Consider the following 18,160-nt stretch of genomic DNA (forward strand, 5'->3'; position numbering starts at 1 on the left):
GGATGATTGGCTCCTTACCGCTCCAACCAAGAGTTTACTGGTTCAAGCCATACTGTATACTCTAAAACTAGAATAAGTGGAGAAAACCCAGCAAACAAAAGATAATAGTCCACCTTGGTTCAGACAAATCACAAATTTAAGCAGCAAAAAAAAAAAAAAACAAGGACCAAGACAGCTAAAACCATAAATTTAATTGCAATCATCTCAACTCAAACCGATACTCTCTCAAAACCTAGCCCCAGCCTAATTGATCTTACAACTTCTGGGTTTCATGGTGGCATTGATCACTCAGGTCCCATTAGCAAGATTCCATATGAGACTGCTTCAGTGGCTACTAGCATCCCAATGTTCTGAAATAACACACCCAATGTCGTACACAATCTGCATAACAAACCGATGCAAACACAATCTGAATTGGTGGATGCAACGAGAAGAGGAGTTATGGTGTCATCCCTTTTCACCCCCTGTACCCAAAGCGACCAAGGACACCTCCCTGATGGGGTGTGGGGAATTTTCAGGGAAAAATCATCCAAAGCACTTGGTCCTCCTTGGAGGCCAATCTGCATATCAGTGTCCTAGAACTGAGGGTGGTGCTCCAGGCATTGCAAGCGTTCCAAGCGGCCCTCCCATTGGGGACAATTGCTATCCAATCAGACAATATGTCGGTAGTCTGGTACATCAGCAAGCAAGGAGGAACTAGCTCCTACCCATTATGTTGTGAAGCCCTGAGAGTGTGGCAGTGGGCGATAGAGTCCAACCGCTTTCTCTTAGCAGTGCACATTCCCGGGAACTCCATTGTGATTGCAGACAAACTGAGCAGAAACGTGCTGATGCCTCACGAGTGGTCTCTCAATCCCTTAGTAGCGACACAAATATTTCACTGTTGGGGCCAACCTTGCTGCGATCTCTTTGCCTCCTCCTCAAACCACAAATGCAGCAATTACTTTGCCCTTATCCCCCCTTACTGGGAGTCACCAAGAGATGCTCTGATACACGATTGGCCCCTGGGTCTACTGTATGCTTTTCCTCCCCTTCCCCTCATTCTACAGTTTTTAAAGAAGGCACAATGGTTGAGAAGCAAAGTAATCCTCACTGCACCCTATTGGCCCTGTCAAGTCTGGTTCCCCTTCCTATGGCCTCACCTGGTTCACCACACGTGGACTTTGGATCCAACCCCAGGACTCTTGTCTCATCCACAGGGGCTGGTTCATCATGACCTTCCAAGTCTCAAGCTGACTGCTTGGTTTCTCCACTTCCACTGATTGTCAAGCGGAATAATCTATCTTCCCCAGTACAAAGAATACTGCTGGCATCTCATAAACTATCCACCAGGAAACTTTACTATAGTAAATGGGACAGGTTTATGATCTGGGCTAAAGAACAAGAACTAGACTCCTTCTCAGCCCCAGTCCATAAGGTCTTAGAATACTTGTCAACTTTACTCCAGTCTGGAGCCTCAGCCTCTACCATCATAGTTCACTTAGAAGCTATCTCCAATTTTCATAATGGCTTTAATGATTCTTCATTAATATCCCACCATCTCTGCAAAACCTTCCTAAAGGGAGTCATACATTTGAGACCACCTCTTAAAGACCCTACTGAACCTTGGAATTCGACACTAGTCTTATAAACCTTAACTTGCCCACCATTTGAGCCCTCAGCCACCTGTGATATAAAGTTTTTATTCTGGAAAACCTTATTCCTGGTAGCCATCACCTCAGCCAGGAGAGGGTCTATATTAGAAGCATGAAAAGACATAACCGCGAACGCTCACATGAGCGAAAATGCCGGTAATCGAACTTGGTATTGTGGGGGGCTGTGCTCCCACACCCCCCACTAACTATATATACTAACTCCGAGGTCGCACTACAGTGAGGAAAGGGCAAATATCCCACTCTTCACTGTACCACAACCCCACAAACACCCTTTCGATTCCCGGCATTTTCGCTCATGTGAACATTCGCAGTTATGTCTTTTCGTGCTTCTAATATAGACCCACCAGGAGACTATCAGAGTTATAAGCTTTGTGTGTAAATCGGCCATACGTGATTTTCCACAAAGAGAGAGTATCACTTCGGACTAACCCCTCCTTTCTTCCCAAGGTCATTTCAGATTCAAATCTCAACCAGTCCATTGATTTGCCATTTTTTTTCCAATATTTTCTAACAAAGGTGAATACCGTTTACACTTGCTATATGTGCATAGACAGTTATGGTTTTGCTTAAACAGAACTAAATCATTCAGGAAATCAGACCAGCTGTTCCTTTTCTTTTCAGGTCCAAGATTGGGCAAGTCAGTTTCCAAAGTCACTTTATTAAAAAGGTTAAGAGATTGCATTACCTTTGTCTATCAACAGAACAAAATAACTCTACCAACTAAAGTCAAGGCTCATTCCATCAGATCAGTGTCCACTTTGGTGGCCTTTCATTCTAGAGCCTCTATGGATGACATTTGTGCAGCAGCTACCTGGGCAGCACCTCATACCTTTATTATTCATTACAAATTAGATATGGTCTCCATGGGAAGAGCATCCTTTGGGTCAATGATGCTCAGGAATATCCTTCTATAGGACCTCCCAGGACATAAAGTAGCTAGGGACTCTGTCCCATCAGTAAGGAATGAATGAAGATTAACAACATCAGATAAATAAGTTATGTTCTTACCATAATGTTCCATCTGTGTTGTTGATCTTCATTCATTCATTACGTCTCACCCTTCTAACCTCTCCAAAAGACTCCTGGAGGTTCAGACTTGGTCCTGGTTACCTGATAGGGCAGTTGCCCAGATAAAGCCTCTGCTTTTTCTAATCTTATGGGCAAACTCAATCTGAGGAGAGGGGCACTATGGGTAAGACATAGCTCAAGAGTTTTTTGGCTGGTGCGAGCTTCTTGTATTGGCCAAGTCAGTTCCAAGGACAGAACCAAGACCCATCAGTAACAAATGAATGAAGATCAACAACAAAGATGGAATGTTATGGTAAGAACATAACTTTTTTTCTAACTGACCCTAGCCAACACTGCTTAAAACTGCAAAAACAAAACAAAAAAAATTATAACAGTAAAGATTAAAAAATGGAAGTGACCAAACCTTAAATGAATAAATCCAGTCCAAAATTAAATGCAGACACAGATCAGAAATAGTCAAATGAAGACAGAGATCAGCTGTCATCAGAGAATTGCAAATCGCACAGCACTGCAGCTAAAGATGCCACTAAATACTTGTTAAATAAGGAATGCTATTTCTCAGCTCCTCCCACTAATTTGCTGCATTTTGTTCACTGTCTGCAAAAGAATTCTTTTCTAACTGACTCTAACCAAGACCTCTTAAAACTTGAAAAAGAACAAAAAAACTAAATAAATGCAATATAAGAGTAAAGACAAAAAAAGGGAAGTGACTAAACCTTAAATAGTTAACTCCAATCCAAAATCAAATGTATACAGAGGTCAGCAGTAGTCAAGCAGAGAACAAGTCACACAGCACTACAGCTAAAGACACCACTAAATGACTGTAGTTAAATGAGGAATGCTATATCTCACCTTCTCCCACTAATTGGCTGATTTTATTCACGGTGTGGAAAAGACTTTTTTCCACCTGATCCTAGCCAAGAACTCTTAAAATTCCAAAAAGAACAAAAAAACTAAAACAAAAAGCAATACAAGAGTAAAGATAAAAAAATGGAAGCAATCAAACTTTAAATGAATAACTGCAATCAAAAATCAAATGCAAACAGAGATTAGCAATAGTCAAATGCAGACAAAACTCAGGGATATCTAGATAAAGAATATCACTTCCAAAAACTTGTAGCAGTGACCTTCTCTTCATCAGTTTCAATCTCTGCAGCATAGTAAGTAAAATTACTGAATTTCATGCAACCCTTAACACCTATTTACCTGACTTTGCAGCTATTACTAAAACTTGGTTAAAGCCTCACATTAATGACAAAGACATAATTACAACTGGCTATAACATTATAAGGTTAGACAGATTAAATAAAAGGGGTAGTGGTGTTGCCATTATATACAAAGACTCACTCAAAAGTGAATGGTTAAAATGTGACACTCCCATCCTACCTAACACTGAAATCCTAACTACTCTTCTAGTGTTAAACCCTAGCAAAACTTTTGTTATAATAGCTGCCTATCTTCCCCCTGGCAACAGCCTAAACATCATTGACAATCTTCTTTCTTGGGCATCATCAACTTCAACCAAGAAACAGTTATCCTTGGTGACTTCCACCTGGGTTGCCACTCATGCTCTTCCAACAACCCCTCCCTCCCTTCTCCCTAACCTTTACAATTTTACACAAACCACATCCTGTCCAACTCATGTAGACAGACATTCTAAAAGGCAGTCTACACTCAATTCGATACTGACTAACAAGCCCAACCTAGGTTACATAGCTGGCTGTCTTCCTGGCTACCTCAGCGACCACTCACCTACCTTCTTGTACAGGAAACAAGTACAGACTCAAACCAACATAATATATAAATTTATCCATAACAAGAAAACTTTCTCCAACTCCACTTTTAACTTACTGCTTCATCAAACCAATTGGTTACCTCTCAAGATACCACCTCTGGATCAGGCTGTACAGTACTTCAACAATACCTTTCTTAATATACTTAGCGTAGCACCCACAAGAAAAATAAGAGTAAACTCTAAACACATAGCCTGGCTAACAAAATGCACCAAATCAGTACTAAAACAAAGAGACAGAGCTTGGTTAGTTTATCACACCTTCAAGGATAATACTTACCTCTCCACATATTGCCAACTCTGTAATCTAACCAAGAAACAAATAATATCAGACAAATGTACATACTTCCAAACATGCCAACAAATCCACCAAAATAGGCCCCAAAAATTCTGGCAAAATATTAACAACCTACTCAGTCCAGGCTATGTACCAACCCCTCCACCAGTCACCTCAAACATAACTGACCCCATAGCTACACAATTCAACACCCACTTTACTAACACTATCACATCTCTTTTAGATAACCAACCAACTTTCCCTTTAACTGTACCCATGCCGTCTTCTGGTTTCCCTACTCCTTTTCATTTACTCCTATCCAGACTAGCTACATAAAACACTCATTTCCAAGCTCAAACCCTAGTGTCTTGCAGATCTACTACCCAACAATTTCCTCAAAATAGCTGCCCCCCAATTACATATCCCATATCCAATCCTGATCGACCATTCTATTGCAGAACATTATGTCCCTGCATACGGAAAATATCTCACATTATTCCTCTACACAAAGGCGGAACCTCTAAAGATCTAACAAACTACCATCCCATTGCCATCCTCTCCCCTCTAGCTAAAATTATGGAAAAATGCATTCACAACCAACTCCTCAACCATTTCCTCAAACACAACCTACTTTTCCCCTCTCAACATGGTTTTAGGCCTAAACATAGTACCACCACTGCACTACTTTCTGTTACCAACACCATCCAATCTCTCATGAATGCTTATTGTCTCATCTATTTTCCTTGATATATCAAAAGCCTTTGACATCGTTTCCCACCAAATCCTACTCAATAAACCATCTTTCTGTGACCTTGCCCATCTGCCTGTCATGGTTCCATAGCTATTTCTCTAACCGTAAGCAAGCCACCAAATGGGAAAATGCCTTTTTCCCCCTTCTTCCCTTCTCTGTTGGCGTACCCCATGGCTCCATACTAGGCCCCCTTGTTTTTACAGTTTTTACTAATAAACTCAGCTCAGAAACCCAGCTAGCCTCAATTGTCCAGTACACAGATGATTCCACACTTATTTGCTCAGCCCCTCTCTCCAGGAACTTCAAACAAAAATTCAGACTTCTTTTCAAGACATAGAAAAATACCTCACTGATAACCAACTCATACTAAACCCTAATAAAACCAAGATAATAGTATTCAATAGTAACAAGCCAAAAACATGCCAGTCACCTCTATCAGTTCTTTCTTCAAATGGAACCAATATAGAACCTACAAACCAAACCAAACTTCTAGGTGTCACTATAGATGATAACCTAAGATTTGATCTCCACATCGCCCTCACCATCAAGAAGGTCCACACCAAACTTGGTACCCTGTATACAGCCAAACCATATTTCACTGAAAGTGCCAGATTAGCCACTGCCCACTCTCAACTGCTTTCCACCCTCCTCTACAATTCCCATATATTTACCAACCTTTGTAAAACAGAACTGAATAATCTTCAATCCTTTTATATCCTTTTATAACAAAATTGATAATCTTCCCCATCCCACAGTTAAAAACCCTATTAGGAGATCAAACACCTCCTAAAAGAACATCATTGGCTCTGCTCCTGCCTTATTTTATTTTAAAGACTCTGCTAGCTGTGACATTAAAGATGTTATTTACTTAGCGCACTGTGTCACATGCTCTTCATTCTATGTGGGGAAGAGCAATCGAAAGTTTAAGGAGCGTATAAGGGAACACATTTATTCCATTAATATCAAATACATGTCAAATACTCTAGCAAAGCATGTAGTGGAGAAGTGAGCTGAGCATAAGTTCAAGTTTAGAGTTATTGGTAGGGTCTTTGAAACTCTAAGAATGGGCAACATCAGGAATCATACAGACACTGTGGATATTGAGTGGATTGTAAGGATGCAAGCGCACAAAGGGTTGGGACTAAATGAGAATGTCCCTCTTAAACCTGTATTGAAAGCACAAAGGTTGTTTAGGTGAATATTTTAAAAGTTTCTGTTATATATGAATGCTTTTTATAATGTTTTTAGCTGTATGTATTTGTACCTTTAAATGAAAAAGGGTGTGTAAGTCAATTTAGCTCTTGATTGGTGGGGTATGTAGTATTTAAGCTGCTTCTGTTGTGAACATGGTGGAGCTGATGAAGCAGTTTCTATTTTCTGTGAAAGCACTTATCCTTGTTTACTTGTGGAATAAACTGCAACAGATTTTACCTGCCTGTGTCATTCCTAGTACAACGGTTTTGTGGACTGTGTCCTTCCACAAATTAGCTGGATTTTATTCACTGTATACAACATAATTCTTTTGTAACCAGCCCTAGTGAAGACCTCTAAAAACTCCAAACAGAAAAAACACTAAAACAAAAAAATGCAAAATAAATGTAAACATAAATAATGGAAGTAACCAAACCTTAAATGAATAACTTCAGTCAAAAATCAAATGCTGACAGGGATCAGCAGTAGTCAGACAGGGAGCAGCAAGTCACACAGCACTACAGTTAAACGAATAGTCCCCTAAATACTTGCTGTTAAATGAGAAATATTTATCCTCAGCCCCTCCAACTAACTGGATGGATTTTATTCACTCTCTGCAAAATAATTGTTTTCTAATTGACCGTAGCCAAAACCTATTAAAACTGAAAAAAGAACAAAAACTCTAAAGCAAAATGCAATATAAGAGTAAATAAGCTTAAAATGGAAGTAACCAATCCTTAAATGAATGACTCCAATCCAAAATCAAATGCAGACAAAAATCAGCAATAGTCAGGCAGAGAACAGGAAGTGTCACAGCACTGCAGTTAAATAAAGATACCACTAAATACCTGTAGTTAAATAAGGAATGCTATTCCTCAGCTCCTCCCACTAATTAGCTCGATTTTATTAACTGTCTGCAAAACACTTCTTTTATTTGATCCTAGCTTTGAGCTCTTAAAACTCCAAAAAGAACAAAAAAAAAAAACTAAACAAAGACCAGTATGAGAGTAAAGATAAAAAAATGGAGAAAAACAAACTCCAAATTAATAACTCTAGTCTTTAATCAAATACAGAGGTTAGCAATAAACAAATGCAGACAGAGAGCAAGAACATTGAGGCACAGAACAGCACATCACACATCAGTACACCTGAATATTTTTGCCAATAATGCTTGTAGTCAAATGTTGAATGCTTTTTCTCAGCTCCTCCAACTAATTATCTGGATTTTACTATCAGCAAAATAATTGTTTACAACTGACACTAGACAAGACCTCTTTAAACTAGGGAACCCCACCCATGCTATATGAGAGCAAAGATAAAAATGAAAGTAACCAAACCATAAATGAATAATTCCCATCCAATATCAAATGCAGACAGAGATCAGCAATAGTCAGTCAAAGAACAGTAGACACACAATACTACAGCAAAAGAAAGATGGCACTCATTGCTTGTAGTCAAATTAGGAATGCTATTCCTCAGCTGCCCCCACTAATTAGGTGGATTTTATTCACTGACTGCAAAATAAATATTTTCTAACTGACTCTAACCAGGACCTTTTAAAACTCCAAAAAGAACAAATAACTAAAACAAAATAGAATGCAATACAAGAGTAACAATAAAAAATGGAGGTAGCCAAAAAGTAAGTGAATAACTCCAGTCCAAATTGAAATACAGACATGGATCTGCAGTACATAAATGCAGTCAAAGGTTGACAGTAGTCAGGCTGAGAACAGCAAGCTGCACAGCACTACAGCTAAATAAAGCTGCCACTATATACTTGTAGTTAAATGACAAATGTTATTTCCCAGATCCTCCCACTAATTAGCTGGATTTTACTCAATGTCTGCAAAATATTTTTTTTCCAACTGATCCAAACCAAGACCTTTTGAAACTCCAAAAAGAACAAAAAGCTAAAACAAAACAAATTATAACAGTAAAGATTAAAAACGTGGAAGTAACAAAACCTTAAATGAATAACTGCAATCCAAAAGCAAATGGAGATATAGATCAATAATAGGCAGAAAATAGCAGGTCGCACAGCACTGCAGCTAAATAAATATGCAACTAAATAATTGTAGCTAAATGAGGACTGCTGTTTCTCAGCTCATCCATCTTATTAGTTGAATTGTATTCACTGTCTGCAAAATAATTATTTTCTAAATGACCCTAGCCAGGACCTTTTAAAACTACAAAAAGAACAAAAAAGAAAAAAAGAAAAGAAAAATGCAGTATGAGAGTTAAGAAAAAAATGGAAGCTAGCAAACTTTAGCTAAATAACTCCAAACCAAAATCTAATGCAGACATAGCTCAGTAGTAGTCAGAGAACAGCATGCCACAACTAAATGAAGATGCCACTAAATACTTGCAATTAAATGAAGAATGGTATTACTCAGCTCCTCTTTCTAAATAGCTGGATCTTATTCACTGTCAGCAAAAGAATTGTTTTATAAACGACCCCAACCAAGACCTTTTAAAACTCCAAAAAAGAACAAAAAACTGAAACAAAACACAATGCAATGTAACAGTAAAGATAAACAATGGAAGTAACTAAGCCTTAAATGAAAAACTCTAATCTCTAACTTATTATGGGGGAGCTGAGAAGTAGCATTCCTCATTTAACTACAAATATTTAGTGGCATCTTTATTTAGGTGTAGTGCTGTCTGGCTTGCTCTTCTCTGCCTGACTAGTGCTGATCTCTGCATTTGATTCTGGATTGGAGTTATTCATTTAAGGTTTAGTTACCTCCATTTTTACCTTTACTCTCTTACATTGCATTTTGTGTCATTTTATTTTATTTATTTTGTAGTTGTAAGAGGTCTTGGCTAGGGTCAGTCAGAAATGAATTCATTGGCATACAGTAAATAAAACTCAAATAATTAGTGGGTGGAACCCAGAAACAGCATTCCTCATTTGTCTACAAGTATTTAGTGGCATCTTTATTTAGGTGTAGTGCTGTCTGACTTGCTCCTCTCTGCCTAACTAGTGCTGATCTCTGCATTTGATTCTGGATTGGAGTTATTCATTTAAGGTTTAGTTACCTCCATTTTTACCTTTACTCTCTTATATTGTATTTTGTTTCATTTTATTTATTTATTTTGTAGTTTTAAGAGGTCTTGGCTAGGGTCAGTTAGAAATTAATTCATTGGGGTACAGTGAATAAAATCCAACTAATTAGTGAAAGGAACCCAGAAACAGCATTCCTCATTTGACTACAAGTATTTAGTAGCATCTTTATTGAGGTTTTATAACAAACATGACTTTTGATAATGTCTATATAATCTATTTTTGGATGTAATATGTTTATGTGAAAGGGCATTAATAGTTTTGTATGACTTTTAGGTTAGAAAAAAGTTTCTGATTAAATATTCATGAATGTTGAGATCTGATAGGTTGTTTTTAAACTAATTTATTTGAATAAATGATGGTTTTAATTAAGTAATTAATGTAAATAGGTATATAAATGGATGTTAAGGGAGTGTATTTTTTGTTACATCTGATGAAGTCACTTTGTGTGGAAGGACGAAAACGTACTGGTAGAATAAAAGGCGTTTATGTGATTTACATTTCCTGGCTTTGGACCTGTGTTTATGCTTGACTTCGTACACCAAATGGACTGATACAGTCAACTCCTTTCGTTTTATTCCCAGAGCTGCTGTTTTTTTTGGTTATTGATCTTTATTGAGGTGTAATACACTGTGACTTGCTGTTCTCTGCCTAACTATTCATACAGCCAGTTAGTGGGGAAGAGCTCAGAAAAAGCATTTTTCATTTAAATCCAAGTATTTAGTGGCATCTTTATTTAGCTGTAGTACTGCATGACTTGCTGATTTCTGCCAGACTATTGCTGATCTCGGTATTTGATTTGATTTGATTTTGGATGGGAGTTACTCATTTAAGAATTTATTACTTCCAATTTTTTATCGTTACTTTTATATTGCATTTTCTTTTGTTTTAGTTTTTTTTTTTCTGTTTGGAGTTTTAAGTGGGCTTGGCTAGGGTCAGTTAGAAAGCAATTCATTTACAGACAGTAAATGACTAGCTCCAATCCAAAATCAAATGCATACTGAAATCATCAACAGTAAAATGTAGACAGAGATCAGCAATATTTAGACAGAGAACAACAAGTCACACAGCACTATAGACAAATAAGGCTGCCACTAAATGCTTCCAGTTAAATGAGGAATGATATTTTCATCCTTTCTTTTCTAACTGGTCCTAGCCAAGACCTCTTAAAAATAAACCTAAAACAAAACTAAATGCAATATAACAGTAAAGGTAAAAAAAATGGAAGTAACAAAGCTTGAAATGAAAAACTGCAATCCAAAATCAAATACAGATACAGACAGAGATCAGCAATAGTCGGGCAGAGAACAGAAAGTCACACAGCACTACGGCTAAATAAAAATGCCACTAAACAGTTGTAGTTAAATGAGGAATGCTATTTCCTAGCTTCTCCATGTAATTAGCTGGATTATATTCTCTGTCTGCAAAACAATTATTTTCTACCTGACCCCACCTAAGACCTTTTAAATCTGCAAAAAGCACAAAAAAACTAAAACAAAGAAAAATGCAATATGAAAGTTAAGATAAAAAACAGGGAAGTTAACAAACCTTAAACAATTCCAACCCAAAATCTAATGCAGAAACAATTCAGCAATAGCCATACAGAGAAACACAAGTCAGAGTATTAAACCTAAAGAAAGATGCTAGTAAATACTTGTGTTAAATGAGGAATGCTATTTTTCAGCTCCTCCCAGTAATTAGCTGGATTTTATTCACTGTTTGCCAATGAATTATTTTCTAACTGACCCTAACCGAGACCTCTTAAAACTCCAAAAAGAACAAACAAATTAAAACAAAACAAAATGCAATGTATAATTAGAGATAAAAATGGAAGTAACCAAACCTTAAATGAGCAACTCCAATCCAAAATACAGACACTACAGCTTATTCACTGGTGACAAAAGAATTGTTTTCTTTGTGACCCTAGCCAAGAACTCTTAAAACTCGAAAAAAGAAAAAAAAAGTAAAACAAAATAAAATGCAATTTAACAGTAAAGATAAAAAAAGTAAGTTTTCAAACCTTAAATGAATAACTCCAATCAAAAAGTTAATGCAGAGACCAGCAATAGTGGACAGCTAATAGCAGTAGGCAGGCAGAGAACAGCAATCACACAACACTACATCTAAAATCAAACACTATGCCAACTGTTTTTCCATCTCTGGGTGCTTCTTCATATTAATGTTTGCATCATCGTATTTAACTTTTTTTTGTGGAATTTTTTTGAAGTTTGGTTGCACCCTGAGATAACATATTGAAGTACAATATTGCTTACTGTTGGGTACTTCAGTGCTTGTCCCACTTTGAACGGTTTGTGTAACAGTCAAAAGATACTTTTTCCCATTTTATTTTGATGTTTAGAGTACAGAGTTTTGTGGTCATCTGCAATGAACATCATGCTGTACTGCATTTCGAGGCAGTACTTCTCAAGCATATTTTTCTTTAACTTATTAATTTCTACTCAGAATGCATACTGTATATCATCATAATTTATTACATGTATTGCTAGAGATTTTCATTGGTAGTTATATTTATAATTTCCTGTTCTTTTCTCTCTGCATTTGAAAAGTCCATAGGTCATCTTTTCTACAGCTGTCGCAGCAACTAAAGTGGACTTGTGGATGAGATGAGTGGAACATCTAAACTACTAGAATCATTACATCTGGTTTATCTGTTAGAAGTTTGATTAATTATAACATGCAAAATGTTGTCAATGGTAGTGACATAACTACAGTTACAGGCAAATGGTTAAGATATGAGCCCTGAGCAACTCAATTTCTCATTAAAATGTGCAGACTGAAAGGATGGGTCAATAGACCCTGGTGTATGATACATGTACATAAAAAAGTGGGCCACTTGCACACATTTGCAAGTTAGCATAAAACAGGATTCATAGTTCTCAATGACAAGTCTTCTGAAGTTGCACATTTGTAGATATACTTTGTCTTTTATAATCAGGTTTGCTCACAGCAGCATTTTTTATTAATTTTAGCAGGTATGCCATATACAGTAGCATACATAATGTTCTTATAATGTTAAATGTTTTAAGATTTAAAACTGTATATTACTTTCAACTGACATTAATTTTCACTGCACATACACTTTCTTTGATCTCTGAAATGGTTTGCTGAAATAGTTTTTTGGATAATTACTATATTTATGATAAAAGAACAATGGACAGAAGTACAGTTGTATAAGTAAGATTACTATAAGAGTAGATGTTCAAATAGCTCACTGCTGCAGTAACTTAAGATATATGGGTTATATCCTGCTCAGGATATAACAGCTGGTCAGCTACCAAAGTGTAAGGGCAAGCAGAGCAAAGAGAAAAGCAGAGGCTAAGATCTTGGTCCCCCCTGTTGGTTTATGTACCTCATCACTGTGATGTTGTCTGTGACCACTTGTAGAGGTCCTGGACACCACAGATGATTGAGAGAGCTGAATTAATTTATTACTGCTATCATCTCTTTGATGTTTATGTGTTGTAGTTTATCTTTTTATATTACAAAAACCCTGCATTTTTATCTCCAGGTCACAGCTCCCCATGCAAAGTCTAAGGCATCTGTTGTTACAAGCTGCATTGGAGCTAAAGTAGAAAATTAGAAACCTGGATTCATATAAAACTGGTCCCTCCACCAAGCAGTTCCCTCTACAAATCCCAAAACTGGAATTTGAAAAGTCAGGAATTCTGATGTTGGGACCATACAGATTTTAGGTACCATTGGGTTTTTCTAATCTGGAGTCTGGCTAGAGGAATCATGAGTATCACAGATGCCATAAATCTTAAGATCCCAAGAAATTCCCTTGTTAAAGTCCTTGATGAGTAGAAAAACTCAGGAATAGTGCTATATAAATACTACTTTTCCTGTGGGAGAAAAGCTGTTTGAATGGTTATATCTAGGAGACACCCCAGGAATACTATTCTGTGGGATGAAATAAAATGTTCTCCTGGAAACCCAGTCTGTGAAGGAGATCTCTTAACCAAGTGGGAAATTCTTACATACTGAAAAATACTCTGAAAAGATAAGGACATAATCTAAATAAGGAAAATGTGAATTGTTCATACTCTACAGTAGGCTGTCACTGGAGCCTGATACTTTGTGAACACCCTTGGAATAGTGGATAACCCAGAGAGTAATGCAGAAAATTTTAAGTGTAATCCAGACACAGAAAATCTTATGAAACATTTTAAATCTGTGGCTATTGGAATGTGACGATAAAGCATCCTTTCTGCTTCTTTTACCAGGAATATCCATAGAAGCAGCCCGACTCATGGCATGGACATCACCTTGAGAAATAAGCATCTTAATCCAGCCAGGCAGAGAGTTATTTCCCACACCTTCTTCCAAGACCATGAGTGGTTCTCCCATCCCTGCAGAGGATGTGTGTAACCCCTGGTCCTTGGTGGCTGAAGGGACTACACCAGAGGAAACCAGGGAAAATGAGTGGCCTGAGAACTTGAAATGACTGCTGTAAGATCACACATTTGTGGCTGAGGCAAGGAAGACAGCTTGCTGAATTGGCAAATGGTGCCTAGAAATTTTCTTTTTCTTGTTTTCAGGAGAAACAAACTGTGAAATCAATAAGCTATTCCATGGTTAAGCTGAGGAAGAACCCCTATAATGTGGCTAACGTGTAATCAGTAGTTGATAAAAAGTAAGTATAAAAAATAGAGTTTTTTGAAACAATTTAGTTAGTGACAAACCGAAGACATAGTTCCGCTGTGGCGACCCCTAACCGGGAAAAGCCGAAGATTTCAATTGTCTTGGTTCATAGATGATGCCCTTAAGCATTGTATGCTGGACAACAGTTTATCCTGGACAGGATGCAACCCATATAGCTTAGGCTACAGCAGCAGTGATCTAAAGATGAATATACAGTAGTACTTATAGCAAATGATGTGTTTATAGTCAAATGAAGATACCGGACTCTGATCCCGTGAAGAACTTTTATTCGACAATAAAACCAACGTGTTAAGCGCTTTCATAAAATGGAGTTTGACTTCATCAGAACCTGACTAGACTGACTGACAAGACTGATGAAGTCAAACTCCATTTGATGAAAGTGCTTAACACGTTGGTTTTATTGTCGAATAAAAGTTCAAGGGATCTGAGTCCAGTGTCTTCATTTTGGTGCTGTTTTTTCTGGTTAATAGTTTTGGTCTACAGCAACTACCACTTTTTCTTTATAGTCAAATGATATGACAGTGAATATTGAATTACATCTGTCTCACTATGCTTTAATAATCATAGGCCTTCTGGATGTGTTAGGTATCCCCATAGGTTATTCACTGTTCTGTTGTTATTTTTTTACATCTTTAATTCATATGTTTTATACAGAGCTAGAAGCACAGTAAATATGCATCCTCTGCACTGCTTTCTACTTTTTATATCATTTTCCTTACATATCTCCCTTCTCCAGTGTTTTCCCTTTCCCCAATTTTTTCTAGTATCATTTTCTTAAATATGTCTTACCAATGTTCATACTCATTTTTATTTGAAAATGTAATGCTATGTCTATATGTAATTGTTTATGCTATTAGTTCTTATATTTAAGGGGGTCTATATTAAATCAGCAAACGCTTAGAAAAGCGAACGCTGATTTATCGACCCTATGTAAGCAAAACCTTACAATCCCGAACACTCAGAACAGCGATTTTTTTTCCCAGGGAAAAAAATTGCTGTTCCAAAAAAGAAAGAAAAAACTTTAAAACATTACATAAAGTGGGGGGCTTTGCCCCCCACACCCCCCTACTTAAATATACCAACTCTGAGATTGTACTACAGTGACGAAAACGGCAAAATACCGAAGGTGGCCAAGCGATTTCTTTCCCAGGGAAAGAATTCACTTATATGCTGTTTCGGTATTTTGCCATTTTGCGCTTTCAGGTTCGATCAGGACGCATTTGAAAGAATGCGTCTTTGATCATCTAATAGGGAACCTATTTAAGTGTATGCTGTTATATACACTGATGATTTTTTTATTGTATATTTATAGTTGGTACTGTATGTCTGTATGTTTAGTTATCTGCTTTATTTTAGCATGTGTATTCTTGTGCAAACAACTGTTTGCTGTTTTTTAAATGCAGTATTTCATTTGCATATACTTTAATTATTCTACTTTTACTCATGTTTTCTACATCTGTGTATTAAGTATACCAAATTCTATAGTAGGATGAGAACAATACCAAAATCTTTTAGTGGATGCATTTGTTTGTTATGAATTTCATCATGAAATTATTCTCCCCAAGTCTCCACTGGCAACAGGCTGTGCCCAGTCAAATGTTCCTAGTTATCAAATGCAAATAAATGAATCCACTGAAATGTTTATGAATGCCTGCATAATTAACTGTATGCAGAATTCCTTCACTTGTAAAGTACTGTGTGAACTAACTTAAATTGTGTGTAGGTAAACTGTTTATATGACTGTATTTCATTCCACAGACCATAACCCAAAATGACTGGTACGTACTTGTTGATATTTTCAGATTATACTACCTCCTCAAAAGACAGAAGAGCAGCTTGATGATGAACTGAAGACAGATTATGAGAGCTACTTGACGATGGAAAAAAATATCTTGACAACTCTGGGAATAGTTACTGAATCAGAAGAAAAAACTCAAATTGCTGTATAAAATGGAATCCACATTTTTTTTCATTTTATTTGCCAAAGAATATATTTCATTGTTTTTAAAATCTTTATCATAATACTGTGAGACAGGTCTGAAAGTGTTAGTGTTAACTGACTGAAACAACTCAGAATGTCAAACATTAATATCTAGTGTAAGAGAGCAACTACAAAATAAATGTCTTCATAAGTCTTTTGTGTAATGTTTGCTTCGTTCTGCAGTCGTTATTCACCATGTAGTTTCTGTTAGGCATTTGCTGAGAAATTATACCCTTTTTAACTTTTCTTTTCTTACATGGTTTGTTCAGGAGAGGGTACTGAAGAAATTTCTTGATCATTTGCACAAGTCTTTAGTAAACAGTATATCTGAATGTATGCTCCCTTTGAGTGTTTGCACAAGTCTTTAGTATACAATATATCTGAATATACACTCCCTTTGAGTGGAAGTTCTTGAGTTAAATTTTAGACCAAATCAGGTATCAAAAGTTTATCAGCAGGACTATTGCTTTGTGACTGTACAAGAGACCACACACACTCCTTTTCGCATTTCTACCTTTTTAACATGAGTATAGGTTGTTCATATATAATTACCTCAAGTAAATTTATTAGCATTATAATGAATGAGCAGATAAGTATTAATGTGAAGTTGTTCTGTCTCACCGTTCATTCTTACAGATGGGTACAGAGCTGATCCTCAGCTCCGAGTCGGCCTACTAGAAAGCTCGAGGTCTTCAGACAGCTTGAGGCCAAGTCCCTGTGCCATGATGCACCTTGAGCTACCTCAGATCTAGTTTGCCGCTGCAACAGATCGGAGGTTTCCTCACAGCTAGGGTCAGTATAACAAATTTTTTCTAGAAAAAAATTCCAATTTTCAACTTATATCTTTATATCTTCATAATTATAACTTTTAATAGCTTGTTAGCTACTGTTAGCTTAATTGTGATAGTTTCTTATAGTCCTTTTGGCCATCGTTTATATAGGTCTTTAGTATCTTCCTTCCCTTTCTTTGGTGTGCTTTTATATATATCTATATATATATATATATATATATATATATATATATATATATATATATATATATATATATATTAGAATAGTTTTAATAGCTTAGTAGTGTGTTTTAGCAAGCATTTATAGGATTTAGAGAGTGTTTATACATTTATAGTTAGCTCATATTTAACCATCAAGTAGAAGCTGAACCCCAAAGGCTGGCAGGAACAAACAATAAAGGAGAATCATACACGTAAGTGCTTTCACGGCTCCAAAAGACCGCTTCATCAGACAATTTCAAGTATCAGAAAGAACCTATTTAAAGTTAAAAAACGCATCACATGACACTCAACAATTAGTGATCTGAAGTAGTTAACTTCATTTTCTCTGCAACCTGTAACGGATCCGAGCTGGCAACTTTTTTTCTAACATCTGCTCCAAGCTCCGAGCTCCTCCCCTTAACCACAATGCCCTACCATCTCCTATCTTCCCTCAGATCTTGGTTGCCACTCCAGTAGTGTGCATCGTGGTCTCCTTTGCTCTGAGCTCAGGGATAGTAAGTAGAAATTTTTTGTGGATATCTAGGTGTGCTTGACTAGGATTTCCCTTCCTCCCCTTCTGTTGTATCGCGTTGGTTGTTGGTGTAAAAAAAAAAAAAAAGTCTTTTGTATAGAGTAGTAGTTAGGCCTGCCCTTCCCCTACCTGTGTGTGTGTGTGTGGTTTTTGGAAAGGTAGTGCTTGTACCTTGGAGCGCAGGACTATGGCTGACCAGCCAAAGCTTGTGTT

At 36.9% G+C, this 18,160-nt stretch overlaps 1 protein-coding gene across 1 annotated transcript in view; it reads left to right on the forward strand.

Moving 5' to 3' along the window:
* The window catches only part of LOC122814288 (dynein axonemal intermediate chain 3-like), a 948,661-nt gene extending 932,085 nt beyond the window's left edge, over positions 1–16,576 (forward strand). The window contains exon 13 of the mRNA XM_044086878.1: positions 16,245–16,576. Coding sequence (XP_043942813.1) covers positions 16,245–16,391 — 147 coding nt within the window. The 3' untranslated portion in view covers positions 16,392–16,576. The remainder of the gene's footprint in view (positions 1–16,244) is intronic.
* Positions 16,577–18,160: the final 1,584 nt, after the last annotated feature.

The sequence above is a fragment of the Protopterus annectens genome, chromosome 10.part0 (assembly GCF_019279795.1).
Source record: "Protopterus annectens isolate FY-2018-M chromosome 10.part0, PAN1.0, whole genome shotgun sequence".
NCBI lineage: Eukaryota > Metazoa > Chordata > Ceratodontiformes > Protopteridae > Protopterus > Protopterus annectens.